This window comes from Talpa europaea, assembly GCF_964194135.1.
Source record: "Talpa europaea genome assembly, chromosome: 11".
Lineage (NCBI taxonomy): Eukaryota > Metazoa > Chordata > Mammalia > Eulipotyphla > Talpidae > Talpa > Talpa europaea.
The window spans coordinates 64,150,872-64,173,902 of NC_140078.1; the positions used below are offsets into that span (position 1 = coordinate 64,150,872).

General features: G+C 41.0%; 1 protein-coding gene across 1 annotated transcript in view; it reads right to left on the reverse strand.

Moving 5' to 3' along the window:
• Positions 1-23,031, reverse strand: part of PXK (PX domain containing serine/threonine kinase like) — a gene marked incomplete at both ends in the record, with an annotated part of 72,778 nt that overhangs the window by 43,989 nt on the left and 5,758 nt on the right. The window contains 2 exons of the mRNA XM_084246530.1: positions 2,844-2,891; positions 5,709-5,759. Of these exons, the coding sequence (XP_084102656.1) occupies positions 2,844-2,891; positions 5,709-5,759 (99 nt within the window). The remainder of the gene's footprint in view (positions 1-2,843; positions 2,892-5,708; positions 5,760-23,031) is intronic.

A 23,031-nucleotide genomic window follows, 5' to 3' on the forward strand; every position in this document is an offset into this window, starting at 1 on the left:
GTAGAGGGAAAGAGAACAAGAAAGCCAGCAGAGACTTCCCAAAGGTTTCCATTCGGAACACCTGCAGAATGACAGAGCAAAGGAACAACTGCCAAAAGGTGGTCTAGAGCCCAACACCAAAGCTATGTTAACCTAGTAGAAGTTTCTACATTAATTACACGACAAGTCATTAACAGTTTCAAGAAAACTAGTTTTCGTTTGATGGAGGAAAAACCTTCAAATTCTGAATCTGTTTATCTCTCACTTTCATTACTAGATCTTAATGATCTGCAAATTACATCCAGCCATATTCCAGTGAGTATTCATTCCAGGGAATTCAAATCTCTCCATAGACTCTTAACTTTCTTCCAATTTCCCCCCAGTGTACACTGAAGTCTCTCCTATATCAACAATGGGCAGTAAAATCCAAATAACAAAATATTTGTCCTATAACAGAGTTGAAAGCCATCTGTTCAACCCCTTTGTTTCACGTGAGGAAAGTGAGGACCAAGAGAGGAAATAACTAACCCAAATTCTCAATGCTGATAAGGGGCTGAGGTGATTTTTTTTTTCCCAAGTCTAAGGACTCTCTACCCAGTTCCCATCACTTCAACACCTAATTCTTTCTTTTTCTTCATTGTATGCTGTCTCCCTAGAGGGTTACTAAGTTAATGCTGCCTTTAAAGTAAAGGGGAGATTTTTCTTCATTGTTGCCACAAAATATACTCACTATAAAAAGTTGGAAAGTGCAGGTTTTTTCCCCCTATATTTGTGCTTATTTGTAGAGAACTTGGAAAGTACTGAACAGTTTATAGTACCAGAAACAAAACATAACCTGTAATCCCACTACCTGAGGATCACCATTGTTAACATTTTGGCACATTTCCTTTCAGCCTTTTCCCTTAAACATGTCATGTAATTATACTGTACTGTGTGTATAATGTTACATTCTACTTTATTTTTTCACTTAGGCATTTTTCTGCTAGGCAATTCTGCATGTGTGTATTGTATTTCTCTTCCTTCAGCAGGAACTCATTTATCTGCTAGAAGGGTAATCAGACACTGAAAATCATGGACACAGTTTTATTTTGTGGTTTTGGATTTTTTTTTTTGGTATGTTTTGTGGAGGTTGTTTTGAAATTATTTTGTTGCCAAAAAGCTGTATATAGTTTCTTCTGTTTGTTTACTTGGATCCAGAAAAACCTCCCACTGAAATGATGTCTGGCCCAATCCTGCTCAACACAAGCCAATATCAATACACGTGGATATTTGCATTTGAAATAAGATGCTCATTGAAAGCGCCCACTTTAAAAGAGAAAATTACACTGAAACAAAAATAAAATTCCAGTATACTTACATGGCCATAATTGAATAGCCACAGAGATTCAATCTTATATATCCAAAGCAAGAACAAATAGATAAAACCCTCTCTTCTAACCCCCATTCTTGGGGAGTGGCAACTTCAATTTCAGAAATATTTCTCCCACAATTCTTACTCAGCCCTGGCTGAACATTTGTATAAAGACCACACCCCCGTCTTTAAGTGGACAAGGATCACTTGTGGATAAAAGTAAAAGCACATAGTAGGCCAAACGTTAACTCCCCAATGCTCACACCACTCTGGAAATACCACATGGAAATGTCTGGAGGGACTTATGGAGAAAATCTGCTGGAATAAAATGTACAATAGAGCTTTATCTACAGTGTCACCACAACTTTTGTTTCAGTGGAAAGAATATAGTATTAAAATCCGTAAGTGAAACCAATTAAAATTCATCTATGAGGAGAATTCAATCTCTGCCAATGTTCTATCTGGAGATTTAAATTGGTCATACTATAATTAAAATTTAAAAACACAACATATGTCAAATGCATAACAATATGGCAATTACATAAAGGTCTACAGAGATTTGGGTCAATTCTATCAGAAGGCACTCATGCTTTCAGCAGTGTTGTAAATAATGTTAAAGTTTGGATTCTACAAAAACTATTTTCCAAAGTATAATCAATAAAACGTGGCCTTTTGAAGGAAAGGGAGCATGATGCTCCTTCCCAGACAGCAGTTTTCCTGACCTTTATGGACAGGATCAGAGGCTACCTAGAATAAGTGATGGTGGCTGGCCCACAGAAGGAGGGAGCAGTCCTTCCTCTCACAGCAAGCCAGTCATAAGCCAAGTGTTCTGACAGGTTTAAGAGGCTTTCTACAATCAAATCAAAGATATGATATAAGCCCAATGGTGTTCAGTAATTCAAAGCACTTGAAGACCAATTTGCCAAGTAAAAACATGGGTGTTGTTGCCAGTACTTTCTATGGTGCTAAAGCCCTTTTGAGATTTTATTAGCAATCATTATCAGCACTGGCTATGTTCCCAGACAAAGACTTTACAAATCAGACCTCTTTCCATTATGGCCACCACGTTAGGAATGTTAAAACCAAATGGATTTAGAAATAGCATTTAAGAAAAAAAGTTATACTGAAAAAGTCTCTAGTTACTGCTGAATGTTGACCTGGCATGCTAACTGCAGCCCAGTTTAGTGGACAGTCCCAACTTATCTAAGTGAACAACTCTAGCAATCCACTTAATCGTTCCTAATCTGCAAAAAGAAGACAGTAGACAGCACCCCACAATTGTGCTAAGGACTCCATCTGTGCAAAGGTACTAAATTGCAAGGTGTTATTAATTATAAATCACATTAGTTCCCAGAAATTTATTTTTATAGCCACATGTCATCTGTTTAAGTATGAGTTGATCTTCTTTGCCAAGGAAATTTGCTATTTCTTGTTCTTGATATTGCCATTTCTAACCAGTTTCTAAAACACCCCAAGAAATGAATGTGTGCTATCAGTGTTTTAAAATATTTACCTGCAAGCTGTTGTTCAGCAAATCAAAATCACTGTATCTTCTAACAATCTGTAAGAAACAAGACAATGTTTTGATTCAGCAAGATCATCTCTTTTCAGTTCTTTATTTAATATTTATTGGCATTCTAGAATAGAGCTGCATTAAAGGTGGTAGAGTTTATATCTGGTGCTTATCTTGCTTAACTTGTCAGGCCTAGAAAACATACCTAGCAGTGCCCCAGTGCTGGTTGGGCTGGAGGGAACTGGTTAATGCCAGCCAAACTCACAGGATGTCAACAGGCAAGAGAGAATCATGATGTGTTTGCTTTCAGGGTGAAGAGTCCTTTAAATGTCTTTCTGATTTTCCCAATTTTATTGAGATTTAATTGATACATAGCACCGTATAGTTTTAAAGTGGACAGCATAATCATCTGACTTACATATATTGTGAAATGATTACCACAGTAAGTTGGTTTAACCAAATGTATTTCTCCTTAACATGGCACCAGGAAAGAGGAATTAATAATTTACAAAAAAAAGAGGAAGTTTTACTGAACATGAAATCAAAGCAAAAAAAAAAGGATGGGGGCTTATTTCTCCTTATCCTGGAGAAAACGTTCCCCAGTTGAGACCCCACCACTCTAGAGACTGCACTAAACCCACAGCCAGGCTGGCCACACCTCTTTCTGATACCCAGTGCTTCCCCTCTTGGCAGGCAGTCCACCTCCCATTGTCTATACTTTCCTCCTCATTTACATTGGTGCCACAGATTAGGTCGCAGTCAAATTCTCTGGCTCTTCAGGATCTGGTCAACGAAATTATTTAGCTTTGACTTCAACCTTTATTGATGATTCTCAAATGTTAGTGTGCAAAAGATCACCTAGGATCCTACCCACAGAAAATCTAATCCATTGGGTCAAGGGTAAGGCCCAAGAGTCTATATTTTTTGGTAAGGATCCCCAGGGATTCTAAACCACTGGATCTAGAAAGCTGCAACAAAGGTTGACTTTTCTAGTAGTACCTTATTATTGGTCATTTATCAAATATACATCAAAAAGTTAAATACAAAGCCATTCCTGTTAAGTGCAAAGGAGTGAAACATAAGAGATAAACATAGAGAATATGTGAATTTCAGCTCTGGTCTGTCACTGATTTGAGTGTGATGTTGGACCGTTACGTACTTCTTGAATATAAAATGGGGTAAACATTACCATATAGGACTGTTTTGCATTGTCTTTGATAAGAGGAGGAAAAAAAAAAAACAAAGAAGATTAATAATAACATTATACCTCCTGTATACATGGGAGAGACCCCATAAAATTAATTGACCCATGAGGCTTCAGACACCATCTGAAATAACCTCGGCTAAGACATGATGTTAGGGGGCAAAGAAAATCGGTTATAGAAGGTTACCAGGGAAGTTACAGAAAACAAAGGTATGACTGATACATTTAGTTCTAAGTTCTCCATTGAAAGAGTTAAGATCAGGCCTTCCCAAACTAGTTAGGGAGACAGAGTTTTCCTTCACTCACGGAAATGTCTTTTACAAAGAAGTAACCCGCACATAGCCTTCACTGCTTCTCCTATGGAAATAGACTTTTTGCTAAAAAGATACATTTTGGGGTGGCACATTTTTGCTCTCCTATATCCTCCCTTTGGGACTTCCATAATTCAGAAACTGAGCTTGAATATGTCATAGAACCAGTTTCTCAATCCTGAGAATAGATCAGTCCAATCAAACAGTTGTACACATAGGACAGTTATTAAAGGGTTAAGTGAATTAATGTGCTTGAACCAGTGCCTCATACATGTTGAAATAGATGTTAAATATTATAAGTATTTAAACAAAAAAAACAATGTGAGGGCCTCCCTGGTGGCACAAGGTTAATTAAGTACCGCACTATGAAGCAATCCGCAGCCTCTGCAGCATGAGTTCGATCCCCTGCTGGCCAGGGAGCTACCCACATGGCACAGCAGACCCCTCCTGACTCATCCGCTGCTCCCCTCAGCAGTGTACTTCGGTCAATCTGTCTGTTCTGTTCCCCATTCTGACTCTGGTGAATTCTCTCAACCCCCGCTCCCTGCATCTCTGGCCTGTACCCCAGCTCTTGTATGCATAAATAAATAAATCTTTAAAAAAAAAAAACAACAATGTGAGATTTCAGACAAAGAAATGAACAAGTGTGGATCACTGTGGTCCAAGACTGCTTAGGGTAAGAGGTCAGGTTCATGCTAGGCTGTGGGTAAGATTTTTAGAAGATGGGAGGAGAGGGGGATACTTCAATTACTAAAATAGGAAAGAAACGGCCCCTATTCATAATTCAGCCACCCTTTGCCATTAACCAGGGTGAGAAGGACCTAGAGCTGTGTAGTTTTGTCTCTCTGAGATCACCACTGAGCAAAGGAGAGCAAGGAGCAGTGAGAAGACCCGCACCTAGTCAATGAGGGAGCTCAACGGATCACTAGAAGTTGCTCATAGGTGGACTTTGGAGTCCATGAATATAGTGTCCCAGACTACACCATGTCCAAGACACTGTCTCACCTTTCTACTCTAACCCCCATATCCAAACCAAAGTCTCAAGGGAAAAAGTTTGAATTTTGAGCAATAAAATAAGTGATTTGTATATCCTACCTACCTTCATTAAGCTAAAGAACAAATTCTGAGATACCTTCACGGTAACAGCATATACGAATTTAACCAAACAACTGGGGATACGTAAAGCTTTTTATAATACCTGTCTCAAAGCTAAAGATTTATATCTGAGAGAATTCAGATTTAGATTATGCATGTTCTGGTTTTTCCAATTTTTTAGATGCCCCAAGTCAGAATTTTATTTTAACATTTTTCACATTTTTCACATTTTTCTAATGACAAAAAAATCCTTACCTGCCAGCTGTTTTCTACAGAAATTCCTCTTTGCACTCGAATGATATATTCCTAAAAAAAAAAAAAAGAAAGAAAACAGCCTCAATTATGAAATCCCCAAATGAGAGAATCAAAATAAGTGAAAATACCAGGTCAAGTAGAGACAGAGAAGGAAATTTTGAGGAACGCTGATGAAAAGGTAATCTATCAAGAAACACAAAGCAAACTTGGGGCCTCCCTGGTGGCGCAAGGGGTTAAGCACCGCACTATGAAGCAATCCGCAGCCTCTGCAGCACGAGTTCGATCCCCAGCCAGCCAGGGAATGACCCACATGGTGGCGTAGACCTCTCTTGTCTTGCCCACTGCTCCCCTCAGCAGTATATTTCAGTCAGTCTGCCTGTTCTGTTCTCTGCTCCATCTCTGGTGAATCCTCTCACCCGTCGCATCTCTGGCCTGTACCCCAGCTCTTGTATGCATAAATAAATAAATCTTTAAAAAAAAAAAAAAAAAGGAAACACATAGCAAACTTAAATGTATATCCACCAAACAGCTGAGCTCCAAAATATGTGAAGCAAAAACTGGTGGAACTGAAAGAAGAAATGGACAGATCCACAATTATAGTTGGAAACTTTAACTGCAATTAAAGACTCTCAGCAATTGATAGAAACAGAAAACCAGAAAGGATATAGAATAACATGACAACATCAACCAACATATTCTTTTTTTTTTTTTTAAAGATTTATTTATTTATGCATACAAGCACTGGGTACAGTCAGAAGTGTGGGAGGGTGAGAGAATTCACCAGAGCCAGAGCGGGGAGCAGAGCAGGCAGAAGGACCGAAGTACACTGCTGAGGGGAGCAGCGGGCGGCAGGAGAGGTCTGCGCGCCATGTGGGACCCTCCTCTGGTGGCCGGGGAGCAGCCGGGGATCGAACCAACGCTGCAGAGGCCGCGGGCAGCTTCGCAACCCGGCGCTCAACCGCTGCACCACGGGGAGGCCCCTCAACCAACATATTCAATTATCATTGAGAGACCACTCTATACAACAACAGCAGAATATACATTCTTCTGAAGAGGATATACAGACAGCAAATAAGCATGTGAAAAAGAAGTTGAACGTTCCTACGCTTCAAGAAAATACAAATTAAGATCATAATGAGATATCACTACACACCTATGAGGATGGCTGAAACAAAAAAATAATAACACCAAGTCCTGGCTAGGATACTGAGAAACTAAATCACTTATATGTTGCCAATGGAAATGGAAATAGTACAACACTCTAGAACAACATTTGGCAGTTTCTCAAAAAATATAAATATCTAACTATTATTCAATCTAGCAATTACACTGGATTCATTTATCTCAGCGAAATGAAAACTTATGTTCACATAAAAACTTGCACATTAATGTTCTTAGCAATTTATTGAATAATAGTTCAAAAATATAAATAAACCAAATGCCCTTCAAAAAGTGAATGGTTAAATAAAGAATGTCAAATACATGTCATGGAATACAACTCAGCAACAAAAAGGAATAAACTACTGATACATACAACACTTGGATGACTCTTCATAGAATTAAGGTGAATGAAAGAATCTCAAAAGAATACATATTGTGGGCCTCCCTGGCGGCACAGGTGTTAAGTCTCAGCGCTATCACTACTATAGCCTAAGTTTGATCCCCAATCAGGGAGGTGAACCACATATGGCCCAGCAGACCCCTCCTATCTCGCCCACTGCTCCCATTAGCAGTGTATTTCACGAAATCCACCTGTTCTCTTCCCTATTCTGTCTCTGGTGAATCCTCTCACCCCCTGCACTTCTGGCCTACTCCCCAGTTCTTCTACTAAATAAAAATTTAAAAAAATACATATTGTATAATTCCAATATATTGTATAATACCACTTTCGTGCAATGACAAAAGTGTAATATGAAGAATAGATTAGCGGTTGTCAAGAGTTGAGGATGCAGTAGTAGGGTAGGTGTGAGAAAGAGATAGATGTGATTATAGAAGGGCTAAGAGAAGTGCTAGAGTTTGAATGTGTCTCTCCAAAATTCATCTGTCAAAATGTTAATCCTCAAAGATGATGGTATCAGGAGGTAGGATCTTTGGTAGGTACTTAAGTCATGAGAGTGAAGCCCTCATGAATGGGACTGTGCCTTATAAAGAGGCTCCATAGGGCTCCCTTGCCTCTCCTACCATGTGAGGATATTTTGAGATGGTGCCAGCTATGAACCAGTAAGAGGACCCTCACCAGAAGGCAACTGCACCCGCATCTTGATCTTGAACTTTCAGTGTGTTGTTTATAATCATCAAATTTATAGTATTTTATTATAGCTCAATCTGAATGGACTAAGACGAGGGATTGCTTGGATTGAAGGAAATATTCTATTGAATATATCTTGACTGCATCAATGTTAATGCTTTGATCGTAAGACTGCACTATAGTTTTTTTATTAATATTTTATTTTATATAATTCTTACATTATTTTTCATTTTTGCACAATGTGTGCATTTTCATTTTGGTTATATTCCCCATACAATTGCACCCCCCCTTATTTTGACCCTAGTCCTTCCTCTCCCCATCCCTCGCCGCCTCCCTCCCCGTAGTATGTCTCTGGTTTATAGTTGCTTGTTGATTTTGACTTTTACTTTGTATTAATTAGTCTTTTTCCTGGTCCCTTATTTAGGTTTTCTAAATTCCTGTTATGAGCGAGACCATCCAGTATTTGTCTTTTTCTTTCTCACTTATTTCGCTGAGCATGATCCCTTCTAGCTCCATCCATGTTGCTGCAAACTGCATGTGTTTATCTTTTCTGATTGCTGAGTAATATTCCATGGTGTATATCTACCACATCTTGATCCAGTCATCTATTTTGGGGCATTTGGGTTGTTTCCATAGCTTAACTATTGTAAATAGGACTGCACTATAGTTTTTCAAAATACTACTATTGGAAAAAATTGGGATCTCTCATATGCACAAACGCATGTGAATCTACAATTACCTCAAATAAAAAAATTAACCTCAGGAATCCAAAGTCAGATGGTAGTAGTAGTCAGAAGACAATGATCCATGACTTTCAGTGTCGAAGTTAACATTTTTTATGCATAGTCAGCTTAGAAAAGGCCACAATTCAGAAAATAAGTGAACACGTGGAATAGATACACACTAATGACATTTCCCAAGAAACCAAATCCAGTGATCCCCAAACTTCCATTGTTAGACTGGTAACTGGGCTTTAAAATAGATCATGAAATCCCCAGAAAGTAAAGACAGAGTTTAGGTTGCAGGGGTAGGGGCAAGTGAGGGTGTTAAAATCCACATTTGGAGGCCTTGCTCCAGACACTGAGTCAGAATGTCTAGGATAGAAAACCAAGAATTAGAAATTTTAATAGCTTCTTCAGGTAATTCTTACTAATAAGTAGGGAGAAAACACAGACCTAATCCAGCCTTATATCAGCTTATAGGTCCTGTATCCAGCTTCCATATATACAGGGAGTTATGGCTAATACACAGATTGAATCTTATAAGGTTAACAATTTTTCCTCAAATGCTCAGAATTATTTTAATATATTTGGATAGTATGATTTAGGCAATACTCAAAGTCAGTCACTACTCAACAAATTCTTTCTACTGAATTAACTCTGATTTAAATAGGTTATTTATAAAATGAAGTCAAATGAGCATTGAACCTGGTAACATAGCTTTAAAATAGATCTTATTACACCATCATTCATATCCATTCTGTTTATTTAGCAAAGGTTGATAAAGACCACATTGGCAAGAACTTCTGCCTCCTCTGGAACATGTTAAGGACAATATCCACTAAATTATAAGTGAATTAGTTATATATCTGGCATGATACTTAGCCAGTTTCCTGTGGGGTTGGAAAGTAAACATTTCAAAATGAATTTGTGGAGTGTGGCAAATCTGTTAAGCAATATGCTAATGCAATTATTTCTGAATATATACAATTTCTAAATAGATAATATGCTAAAAACATCTTGACAATCTTATATTTTGGAATCAGTCTTTAGTTTTGAAATGTTCTTCTTTTCCCAGGCTTGTCTTACTGGCAAAATTGAAATTAGCACATATAATTGAATAATTCCAAACAACTAAGTATAGACAAGTTTTTTTGGTGTCTAAAGCTGGGGGAAATGTTCTCAAAAATCATTTCATGCATTTGTTGCTTCACTGTGATTTATCAGAAGAATGTTTATTATGAATTTTAAAAAATTCAATGTTGGGCACTCCGGGTAGGTTGGCTGATAAGTAAACATGTGCTGTTCTGCATTGTGAGTTTAAAGTTTGTACCTATGCCACTGGCATCTAGTAGACAGAGGTCAGTTAGGTGCTCAACACCTACAGTGAAGAAGAAAGTCCCCACAACAAAGAACCCTTAGTCCCAAATGTCAATAGTGCTGAGGCTGGGAAACCCAGGCTTAAGTGGACCAAGTATGGGGGGTCATCCCAGTCCATGGGCAGGTGGGATACAGGGTGGTAGTGGTGGAATTATTTCCTCATCATCTGCTCTTGTACGTAACTGGTTCCCACGCCACTCCCAAACACCATTTGTACAGTGTGTGCATATCCACCTAAAATGGTGCAAGTGGTAGTCATATCACTACTATTTACTGTGTTTTTTTGTAAAGAGACACTGAGAGAGGCTCCACTGTAAATGCCAAGTCCCATGTGCCACGTGGCTACAGATATGGAAAGAGAAGGGGAAATAAGGTTGTTCTGCTCAGAAATATTCTTATTCCACTTCGATAGCTAGTCCCTAACCATAAACCATTTGAATTTTTAAAAATTTACTTGATATCACCATCCAGCCTGACCAAAAGGAATTTCCAGTGCTATAAACTGAAAAACATAGCACAGCTGTCTACTGCTTGCAACCAGGCTGTAGTTATTCAAGCAGAGAGAAGAGTGCCCTGGGGACCAGTAGAAAACCAACATTTCAAGTCAGGCCTCCACCTCCTGAGCTAAAGTCAGCAACTCAGAAATCTCCAGTGAATCATTTCCATCTTTACCACCCTCTCTGATGTGGAGTAGAACCTACAGTGAGTATAAAAGAGACAATAAACCACCAAGGCCCATTAAGCATGGAGGAAAATCTAAAGGCCCAGCAGTATGAGTCACATGGATCTATGCCCACCATCAAACCCTGCCATCTGCGGCCACTTCCCCAAAGGGCCTGCTTCCTGCTCCTCCTCAGGATACCAAACCCTTTATTTTGGTGGAGAATGGCTGCTTGGCAAGTCCTTGCATGTGGGGATTTTAGCAAGTCAGTGTGGTCTGGAGTTAAAGTTCTTCAAATTGGAAAGATCCCAGGACCACATGATTTCTGACTTAAGTGAGGGAAGAGAAGAGAATTAATGTCAAATGAGCACCAATATTGTGCCAAGCTTTGCTAAATCCCATTCTCAATATTTGTCATTCATTCCTCACAAGTTGCCTGGAACATAGGAGATCCCAGCTCCACTCAGCAAAACTGGGTGAGCTGTCCAAGGTTGCAACACTAGGAAGCAGCTGATTAGTCACTGATTCCTAAGAACTTCCAAACTGGCCAGGCACATCTGGCAACCCTCAGTTACCCAGGATTCCCTGAATCCCAGCTCTTTCTGCAGCCCTGAAAGATAGGGGTCCTAACTAGTCTGGAACTTAGGGGGCTCACCCTAATAATGTAGATCTATTGAGTCCTAACCTGAGGGTAGGAGCTGTCATCTCCGCAACTACTAATTAATGAGTTAAACCCAAGTAAGCATTCTCACTTACATTTTCTGTTTCCTGTGTCTCCAAAAAGGTGTTTAAGATTTCACTACACTGTAGCTGATATTCAAAGATGCTGCAGATGATGAGATTTTAGGAAAACTTATTTTGAATCTGTCTGGACCTAAATTACTTTGGTTAGGCTACAACACAAATGACTTTGAAAGAAAAGTGTTAAAAGAAAGAAAGGTAAAATTCCAAACCAGTGTAACCTAAATAATTCTTCTCTCTTCCCCTTTGGCACAGTTACCAAATTTACTCTGAGACTAGGTACAGAAAGACACAGGCAGTTATTTGGAGATATTTTACCTGACAGTGCTCCCACATTTCTATCTCTAAAGCACAGGACCTGACCCTGCTACATTCTAGAATCACCTAGAAGAACTTAAAATCAAACAAAGCTATCTATGCCTTGACCCTTCTTCCCAGAAAATCTGATTCAATTTGTCTGGACTGGGCACAAATATTAGTAGGTCTTAAAAATTTTCCCAGGTGATTCTCATGTACAACCGGGGATGAGAGCCAGGTTCTAAAACCTCTTAAACAGGAAGCAACACCACACTACAAAAATACCCCTCTCACGAGAGAAAGGGAACAAATGAACCAAGCACCCACCAAACCTCAGTCTCCTCTCTCCCACCCCCACTCCTCCCTGCCCTTCTGTACGGGCTCAGCTCTTCTGCCTTTGTGGGTGTAGCATGTACCTGAGCCCTCTACAGATCCACCACACTGGCTCTGTAGCAGTGGCTTCCACTGCAACACTCAACTCACACTATCAGTAAGTGGCCCTTTGAAGTGAGCAAGGAAGACCCTTGCCCTCAATTCAGACCTGAGGGATGATGAGTCTCTGGAAGGATAGATGCCTTGACGGGAGAGGGGCAGGCTGGGAGAGGAAGGAGACCAGGTCTGTTGGTTTCTAGCACTCACTGGCCACCCCACTGCTCTGGGTTCAATCCCCAAACCTGCTGGCACTTTCCCTCCATAAGAAGGCAAGCAAAGAATGCTGGGCACAAGTGAACTCGCTGGGCCTCTACCACTAAGCTATTACCTACTCCAGATCCTTCCAGGGCCCCTGTGCTCTCCTCTTGCCTGACCAAAATTGTCCTGACCCTTCCTTCTATGCAAACCCTTCTCCACCCCGCCAGGCTCTTTGTCCCCAACAACTCCTACTTACTCACTTTGTTGTTCTACCTATCAAAACCTGGGCAGTTCACTTGCTATTTTGTCTATGTGTGGGGAAGAAGCCTCTCTCTAACGTGATTAAGTTCTTCAAAGCCTAGAATCAATCACATTTTTTTTGCATTCCAAATAGCACAAGGTCAGGTCAATAAGAGAAGCACAGCAAATACTCATTGATGGCACACTAATTATTTAGCCTCTGAGCGGAAGCGCATATGCTGCTCATTTTCATGGGTCCCTACACCCAACTAGCACTCCAGAAACTCAGGCAATCTCCCAGCCTACAGACTTACCATCATCCCCTTATACAGTCAATACTCAGGCCATGGTACTGCACAGCACAACAGCCGCAGCCCCCCGGGCAGCAGGCAGCATCACCCTGAAGGGCAGCTTGGTTTCTGAGGACATTCTCATAGCTGCAGGACTTCTACTCAGTTCACTGGCCGCCAGCCCGATGGCTTACAATCCTCACTATTTCACATAGAATTAAGGCTTACTCCTTGCTCTGCTAAATATTCATTATTTATCATTATTTCATCCACAGGCTTCCAGTGCTGGAATGCACCTGCTTTATTTTCATTGCTGTGCAATCCAACAATGTGCAAAATCTACCCCAAACAAATTAAAATATTAAGATTTTTTTAAAGGCTCCTGAAGAATCATCACAAGCTTCACCGAAATTTTCGCAGGCGAGGGAAGCCAAGTGTATCTCCTTTTCAACCAAGACAAATAACTTCACTTTCAGTCTAACTGACTGCTTAAAGTTCATACAAAACAAATTCTCCAGTTTCTAGTCCATGTTCACAGAAGGGACAAGGAACATATCACAAACATGCTTTGATTCCCACAGTGAGCCGCATGGCTGGTATCACACAGGCCTCTCTGCCTTCTCTGGAGCTTTTGAAGTCCACACTCTGCAGGGAGCTCTGCAGCCCGGCCTGGGAGCTGTCTCCACAACAACTTCAAAGACAGCCATGTTCCGGCTAGCAGCAGTACAGCAAAGCAGCACTCAAAAAACCTTTTGACTTCAGACAGACTCCAGAATGGATACAGCATTTTGGAACAACAGTTCCTGAAGCATTTTATAGTACAAAGACCCTTAGGTGACACGGAAGCAAATTACATGTTAGCAAAGCAAAGGAAAAAAAAAAACCTTGAAAATCTGAGGCTCAAGTAGTAACGAAAAATGAAATACAAGCTTCACTTGTTCAATAAGCCTCACAATGTGGGGGTAGACACCCTAAAAGCATAGAAACAGACACAAAGAATATGATTGGAGAGAACTACATCACCACGTGTTTAACTGGCTAGAAAAGATGATTAAACACACAAACTCTAATCTGGTTGGAAATATTTTTATGTGGGCGTTGGTAGCTAAGGCGGCCAACTCCTCATCCCTCATACCCTAGGCTGGTACCAACCTAAGTCCCTGAGCACTGCAATGCTCTTCCCCTCTGGCTACTTCCCCAGGGGCAAGGGCCCCAAAGAGAGGCCACTCAGAGTTCCCCTGGAACCTGAAGGAGTTGCAGGTCACTGTGTAATGATCAGCACTGTCACCCCTCCCCCATGCCACAACCACAAGTGGGAAAAGGCAGGGGCTTTATTTCACAGATAGACAGATTCCAAGCCCAGTCGCCACGGATTGGTTTTGTGACCTATCTTCTCTGAGTGTCTAAGCCTCAGTTTATTCAGTCCATGTTCATACCTTTCCAACAGAATTGTGGGGAGTAGTAGATGAGATCACAGATTTAGAGCATCCAGCTTTGTAACTGTTAGTTTTCATCTCTGCTAAGAAAAATGGCAAACACAGGTATCTGCTGGTGAATCTGTCTTGACTTTAGTCATCAAGCAAAGGAGACAGAGGCAGTATTATTAATCGCACCAAAGACAAATAAAAAGCAAACATTCTCTTTGAACACAAGAAGCAAGTGTATCAGTCTCAGATTTTTATCAGGGAGTACATCATTACACCAGTCTCTACTGTTCTAGCTCCTGTGCCCACCTTTTTAATATTTTTTACATCATTTTTCATTTTTGTACAATGCATGCATTTTCATCTTGGTTATATTCCCCATATAATTCCCACCCCACCCCCCCTTATTTCAACCCTAATCACTCCTCCCTTCCCCCACCAAGCCCACTTTTAAATGTGCCAAATTTAAGTCTCCTCCCAAAGCAACCAACAACCTAAATATCAACAATAAGGGAGTGGATAAGTTATTTATAGTTTATCCATACAGTGGAAGAATGCAAGCCTTTAAAAGGATGAATTAAAAGAATGTTTTACTACATGGGAAAAGGCATTTGCTATAATGTTAAATATTTAAAAAAAGATAAGATAATCTTCGAGACAATGGATTATGGGTGCCTTGGTGGTGGGTGTGGTGTGATAACATACATCTGAAGAGTGTGATCCTATACCTCTAAGTCATATAGTGCTGTAAACCACTGTTACCGCAATAAAAAAAAATCATTGATAACAAGAAGGAACTCACCAACACTAGCAGGTGCTGTCTCTGAAAGTGAAATTATCGGTGACTTTAATTCTTGGCTTTTCCCCTCTACATTTTTCAGGCTATACTCAATGAGTATATATTACTTTTATAATCAGGAAAACAACTACTTTACATTTCTTGATTTGCTACACATGTAATTTAAAACGTATTACCTTTTTTAAGCTCTATTTTTAAATTTCCATACAGTAAAACTCATTCTCTAAGGGAATAAAGAGTTCTGACACTGCAATTGAAATCAAAATCAGTTCATCACCCCAAATCACTCCCAAATAGCCCTTGTGCTGTCTATTATACTCCATCAACCCCACCCCAATCATGGGTAGCACCCATCTGTACTCCATTCCTATCCTGTCTTTCCCAGAATGTCATTTAAGTAGAATCACACAGCATTCAGTTCTCTGTATCTGACTTTCACTTAGCAAATTGCCTCTGAGATGTAAACATACTGTTGCATGAATCAGTAGTTCAATCCTTTTTGTAACACATTCTGCTTGAAAATAAGGAATTCCGAGTGTAAAGATAAGGAGAGAGATCTGAGTTTGGATAAAAGCACAGTATGCCATTATTTTTTTTCCTCTGGAAAAGGAACTTTTGGCCATTTTATGACTATCAGCACTTTTACTGTCTGGGTGGACTGGGGAAGCAGAAGATGAACGTCAAATAAATGAACTCATCTACTAGTATCAAGGCTGGTCAAACATTTGGTAGAAAGAAGACTGAAGCAATGGGTTGAAATCAAGCTAGCTTGGAAGTCCATACTGGTTTTAACAATTTCCAATAGAACTAGTCACCATTACTAAGGATAATGAAGGGCTGACTACACATATATTTTTTCTATCTTGCTGAAAAATGTCGTTGTATTCTCTGAGACACTAGCTCCAATGCACACCAACCACATAAAGACTATACATGTCATGCTCTCATAGATGTCCTTTAGAGCTGAAGGTAATATCTGCTATGTTTATGGAGCACTACCTATATGCCTTCCGTCCTTCAGCTCATTCCACCACCCAGCAATACTTGGAGGCAAGCATCACTACCTCTCTTTTATGAGAAACCCCAGGTTCAGAGAGGTAAATACCTTAAACAGGGGTGCTCGACTGTAAGTGATGAGAATGCACTCAACCCCAGGTCTGCTCGACCCAGTGGTGTAGCAGTCCCTACCTTCCATGGTTTTAGGCAAAATACTTTCAATCATAAACGCTCTCATTCTGATGAACAGAGGTCAGCTGAACAGGCAGAACCGGTTCATCCAGTCAGGAAAGAGCTGGACGAGTGAAGAGCAGAGTACAGACAAGAATCCAGACCTGGGAAATGAGTTAATGTAGCTGCAGAGCTCTCAGAACCCCCCCTGCCCACTGTCTCCTGATATGGAAATCCCACCTCCTATTTCATGTACACAAACTGCTATCCACAAATCTGCGCTGAACATAATCTGGCCCTGTATACAAATTGTGTATAAGTAAGAAAACTATTTTCTCTCCACATAATGCTAAACAAGCCCCACCATACAGTAGGCAGGTGCTGATAGAAAGGAACATGTTCATATTAACATGCCTAAAGTGGACATCAGGTTTATGGGGTCTTCAGTTATTGGAATGGAAGTTAATTTCAGTTGGACTAAAACAGAACAGGTCTCTGACTAAGATTTTTTGTTTCCACCTTATGATCCTAGTAAACTCTTAACAGTGGCTACCCAGTAAATGACCTTCTTGGGCCTCCCCGGTGGCGCAGCGGTTGAGCGCTGGGTTGCGAAGCTGCCCGCGGCCTCCGCGGCGCCGGTTCGATCCCCGGCTGCTCCCCGGCCACCGGAGGAGGGTCCCACATGGCGCGCAGACCTCTCCTGCCGCCCGCTGCTCCCCTCAGCAGTGTACTTCGGGCCTTCTGCCTGCTCTGCTCCCCGCTCTGGCTCTGGTGAATTCTCTCACCCTCCTGCGCTTCTGACTGTACCCAGTGCATGTATAAACAAAACAAACGAATAAATAAATAAAAACACATGCCTCTTTATAAAAAAAAATAAAAATTAAAAAAAATAAAAAAAAGAATGCAAGATATATTAATAATTAATGCAAGATATATTAAGTACGTGTTGAAGTGATATTTTGGATATATAAATTAAGTAGGATATACTAGTGAAGTAATTTCACCTGTTTCATTTTAGTTTTTTAATGTGGCTACTAGAAAAATTTTTATTTAGATACCTGGTTTGCATTATATTTCCACTGGACAGCACTGCCCCAAGGCCTCAACCACGTGGAACAAATTAACTCCACTCTTATGAAGCTAGCATGGGAGAACTGAGGAAATGGTCACCTAAAGCAGTGTTTGGTTCTGTAGTTCAGGAGAAGACTCCTAATGTGGGGCCTCCCCTGGTGGCGCAGTGGTTGAGTGCTGGGTTATGAAGCTGCCCGTAGCTTCTGAAGCTCTGGTTCGATACCCGGCCGCTGGCGAGGGTCCCACATGGCGCGACAGACCTCTCCTGCTGCCCGCTGCTCCCCTCAGCAGCGTATTTCATCAGTCTGCTTGTTCTGTTCCCTGCTCTGGCTCTCGTGAATTCTCTCACCCTCCCGTGCTTCTGACTGTACTCAGTGCTTGTATAAATAAATAAATAAATCTTAAAAAAAGACTCCTAATGTGTCCTCGTTTAGGACAAGGAATAGTGGAGCCATCAAATAGTCCATCATTCTGCAGATATCAACTGGTCTCTTTCGTTCAGAGGTCACTGGTATACAAACTTTCATTCAGCTGTCACAGCCCTATGGTCTGGAACAAATTACTTACTCTATAGCTTATTTTCTTTGAACTGGAAAATGTAAATAATAAACTCAATTCAGAATTGTTTATGGGACTCTAGAAAACTTTGACAGTTTCTTACAAAGTTGAATATATGCTTAGCACATGACTCAGCAATCCTATTCCTTGGTATTCATCACCCTGGAGAAATGAAAATATGTCTGCACAATAGCAGTTCTATTCACAATATTCCCAAAGTGGAAACAATGCAAATGCCTACAGACTGGTGTGCGGATAACAAACTGGTATATCCATACAGTAGAAAACTACTCAGCAATAAAATGAAACTTGAAACAATAAGGGAGACTCTCAGAGCTCTACGCTAAGAGAAAGAAGTCAGACACAACTATTTCCTGCAAGATTCCACTTACGACACTCTAGAAAAAGTGAAATGATAGTTACAAAGCGTATCAGTAGTTGCCTGGGACTAAGGGGGTACTGACTACAAAGAAGCACCAAGCAAACACTTGGAATGATGACACTTAGGTGTGGTTACATGAGAAGATACATTTGTCAAAACTAATCAAATTGGTAAATTTTATTGCACGTATTTAATAAATTATACCTCAACAAATTTAACCAAGATAAGAGGGAGAAGAATGAGACAAGTAATATAAAGCACTTAGTACAGGGCTTGGCACATAGTAAATAAGCGCTTAAACAACATTAGGGGTTACCACAGCAAGTACCACTGCCTTCTCCACGTTCCTCAAAATGTCTAAAACCAAATTCAGACTCATGATCTGGGAAGATCAGCTACTCCTCACTTACCTTGTACTGTTTCTCTAATCATTTCTGCGGTTTCTTTCAAAAAATCTAACAGACTTTTCCTTTGTTGTATTCCTTCCTCTCTCTTTTCTTCTCTCCTTCCTGCCACTGACTCGTGATGTGGTCTTTCTAACTTGACTGCTTCATTGGCACCCTGGACTCGCTGCTCCCCTTCCTTCACCCTTCTTACTAAACTTTGAGTACCACCAGGGTAAAGCTTCCTAAAATACCACTTTCACTGCCCCCTCACATCCCTTAGCCTGGTAACCAAGGGGCCTCACAAGTGACCATATTCTCCCAACATCATTGGCGCCATAGCAAAATCCTCCACAATAATCCTTTGGGGGCCTCCCCGGTGGCGCAGCAGGTTGAGCACTGCGTTGTGAAGCTGTCCGCAGCCTCCGCAGCACCGGTTCAATTCCAGGCCGGCCAGGGAGAATCCCACATGGTGAGACAGACCTCTCCTGCCTTGCCCACTGCTCCCCTCAGCAGTGCTTTCGGTCAGTCTGCCTGTTCTGCTCCCTACTCTGTCTCTGGTGAATCCTTGCACCCTCCCACAACTCTGGTCTGTACCCCAGCTCTTGTATAAATAAAAATAAAAATCTTTAAATAAAAAATAAAAATAAATAAATAAATCCTTTTGGAATAGATGACAAAACAAGGCAGGGATCACAATTGTCTTGCTTAGACCTACACCCCAAGTGCCTAGAGCAGGGGCCTGGAAACGTTGGCATACTTTCAGCAGTACCTGCTGAATGAACTGATGAATTCCTAATGTCTGCAAGGGTTGCATCCAACAGACTTTCCCAGAGAACATAGTCATTCCTGCATTTCTGAAACTGAGATCCTTAATAGTAGTTTAGTAACAGTTGAGAACAGGCTGAACAGCTAGGGGACCTGGAAGGTATTTCTGGTTTTATGTATTAAAAGCTATAAATCTTCTGTTTCTATTTCCACTTAAAAAGAATCTGTGAATAAAATATTTAAATATTTTCTCTCTTTAATTCATACCAGACTGAAAAACTCTGAGTGTGTATAAAAGAAGCGTGAGAAAGGTCACTGGGGATCAATGAGTATGGTCATGATTTAGTTGCTTTATCCTGGTTTTGACAATTATACAGCCTTTTAAGAGATTTTGTTCTTAGTCATATATGGTTTCATTTACCCCCACAGTAGACCATCACTAAAGGGAGGCTTAAGGAACACAAAACACAAGTTAATGAGAAATACAAAAATTGTAAATCATCCTAAAAATGGTAACTCTGCAAATGGTCTGAAGATGCTCTTATCAGTGCCTTAAGTTGTATTCACCTTAGCATTCTTTCTGTCTCTAAATATTTCCAAAACCAGTATGGTTCAGATCACAAACATTAGTTGTGATCTTTATTAATGTACTGATATGAATAAAACATTCTTTTGGTTTGAAGTCATCTTTCTTTTACAATTTTTGGTAAACTTTTGCAACTCAATATTACTATGAAAGGAGTTTACAACAATGTTGGGGGGGGGGGGCGATACTGGCTTAGATCAAGTTCTCTGAAAGACTTCTGTTAAGCCTTTCCTAGTACACCAACCCTCAGGAGGACCTGCAGGGAGCCACTGCCACCACGCCTTCACTATCCCCCCTGAAAGGCACTTTCAATTCCTTGCTTCACCTTTGGCTTATGTGTCTGCCGCCTCAACCAGGATGGATGTAAGCTCCCTGTTAAATTCATGTTTTTATCTTAATACACAGCACAGGGCGGCCAGGCACAAAAGACTCTTCATAAGAGTTTATTAATATCCCCAACACCTGAAAAGCTTTCCAAAAAGCTTCATGCTACGAAGCACACAGAAGCCAAAACTGTGCTTCACTGCATGAACTATATTCAAAGTCAGGATAGGCACCCACAGCCTGATTACTGATGTACCACTTAGGGGAAAGGAAGTCAGCTGGGTCATATAGCACATAAGTACATTTCTCAGGAAACAGCATCCTGAAGATACCAGCTATACCCCGCCCCCCCCCGCCCCCCACAAACGTCAATTACCACCATCACTTGGCAGGGAAGTGGCAGGAGAATAAACAAAGCCCAGGACTTTCTATTCTATTTTTTCACCCCATTGCCAGAGGTCAAATGTGTGGACACCAACGTTGAAACTCCTCAACTGATGAACAAAAGCTGGATGTGAAGAGCCAAAAAGGGCATTTGCCAGGGGCCTCTTGCAGGAACCCATCTGCCAGTTCTGAGCCTGTCTACTTGCCTTTTTGGTCACTTTTGAATACCACCTTCACTCCCCCCTCACAAAAACCCAAGCACCCTTAGAGCAGGGCCTGCTCACCCCTGCATCCCTGGAGTCACCCACAGTGCCCATGAGAGCAGAGCTTCAGAAACACCCATGGAATAAACAAGTGCGAGGATGCCAGTGAATGTGGTGACCTCCTCGGTCACGCATATAGGTGCCTCTGGCATGGCAGTTTCCTGTGTTCTGGTAGATTAATGGGTGCTGTCATGATGGCCAGATGCTAGAGGTCTGGTGTGAGCAGACCTGCTTCCGGTGCCACTTCCCTTTGCTTCTGCAAAAAGGAACGCGTGCAGGACTAAAGTGCAGCAAGTACCTGACCAGGAATCATTTATCACCTGAGCAGAGGGCAGGCTCAGAGGGAGGCCCTGGTGAACAACACTGCTTTTGCTTTCCACCTCGATAGCTGACGAGACTTCAGACCCAGGATTCTCCCATACCTACCCTCTGTTCGTTCCCTCCTCCTACAACCTCAAAAAGGTCTCCACTAAGTTAAGGAGAAATGACCTGTTTCTGATGCTCTATGTCAAAGAAATATGGGCAGCCTTGTTTAGATTTGATAAACAGAGGTACTTGAGAAGCAGGAGGAACCATGGCACCGAGCCCTTAGCCTTCCCCTGGGCCACGCTGTTGAGTAAGTCATTGAGGCACAAACACCCAAACACACCTAGAGCAATTTTTTTTCCACACGAACAGGAAATATTTCATCTATTGTTTTAAACAGAGGGTCTTCTTAAAGTAGGGTATATGTGGTAATGTAGTGCATTTTTTTGATACCTGTATTTCACTGATGAAAATAATTAATTCTTCACTTTACAGTTTTTTTAATTTCCCCAATCGTCATCCTTTCCTCAAGATCCACAGCCTAAGGGGAGGTTTCAAGTCAGTGAGGTTCTGAGAGGTTAAATAAACATGGAGATATGACTTTACAAAGAATTTGTCCCTCTGATAAGGAACTTGAAGCTGGTAGACCCAAAAAGTTAACGAATTTATTCTGAATTTAGCATCCTGCCATGTTTTAAGACTTTCCAGGATGACAGCTTAGGGGTCCGGGGCTTCTTTCAGGACAATAAAATTGTTTTAAAATTGATTATCATCCTAGATATACAATTCTGGAAATATACCAAAAACAAAAAACCACAGAACTGTTGAATTGTATTCCTGAAATGTACATAGTATATGAAGTACATAAAGCTGTTACAATAAAAAAAAAAAAGACCTTTCCAGAAAACTCCTGTTACACTGCAATGAATTCTACCAATTACCATTATGTTCATAAATAAGAGTCCCCTCCCAGTCACCAAAAAATAACTGCTTGATTATTTGAAGACAACTAATGGAATGGAAATCCCTTTGGCTTTCAACTGTACTCCTACAGTAAGCAAGAGGAAATATTTCTTATCTTGATCTTCAGTTAGAAATGGCCAGTCTTGGGCCTCCCCGGTGGTGCAGCAGTTGAGCGCTGGCTTGCAATGCTGCCCGCAGCCTCTGCAGCACCGGTTCGATCCCCGGCTGCTCTTTGGCCACCGGAAGAGGGTCCCACATGGCGCGCAGACCTCTCCTGCCGCCCGCTGCTCCCCTCAGCAGTGTACTTGGGTCCTTCTGCCTGCTCTGCTCCCCACTCTGGCTCTGGTGAATTCTCTCACCCTCCCGCGCTTCTGACTGTACCCAGTGCTTGTATAAATAAATAAATCTTTTTTTAAAAAAAAATTTATCTTAAAAAAAAAAATTGGCCAGTCTTGCCCCAAATTTGATACTCAGCAAGGTCAGATAGAGATTAAATAGACAATCTGCACAAACTCTTTCTTTCCAGGAGCCCACGTATTTGCTCGAGATAAAGTATTTGTCCCTTAGCCATGAGTCAAAAGTTTCAAACTGAAAATTAAGAGCCCACTGTGATGCCCTCTGAGGAGAAGTCACACCTGAATTTCTTCCTCCCAATGCTCATGTTACTTGTGAAAGAAATCACTGACAAGGATAATCCAGTTTAACAGGGAAAAAAACATAGGAAAAAGCCTATTACTCT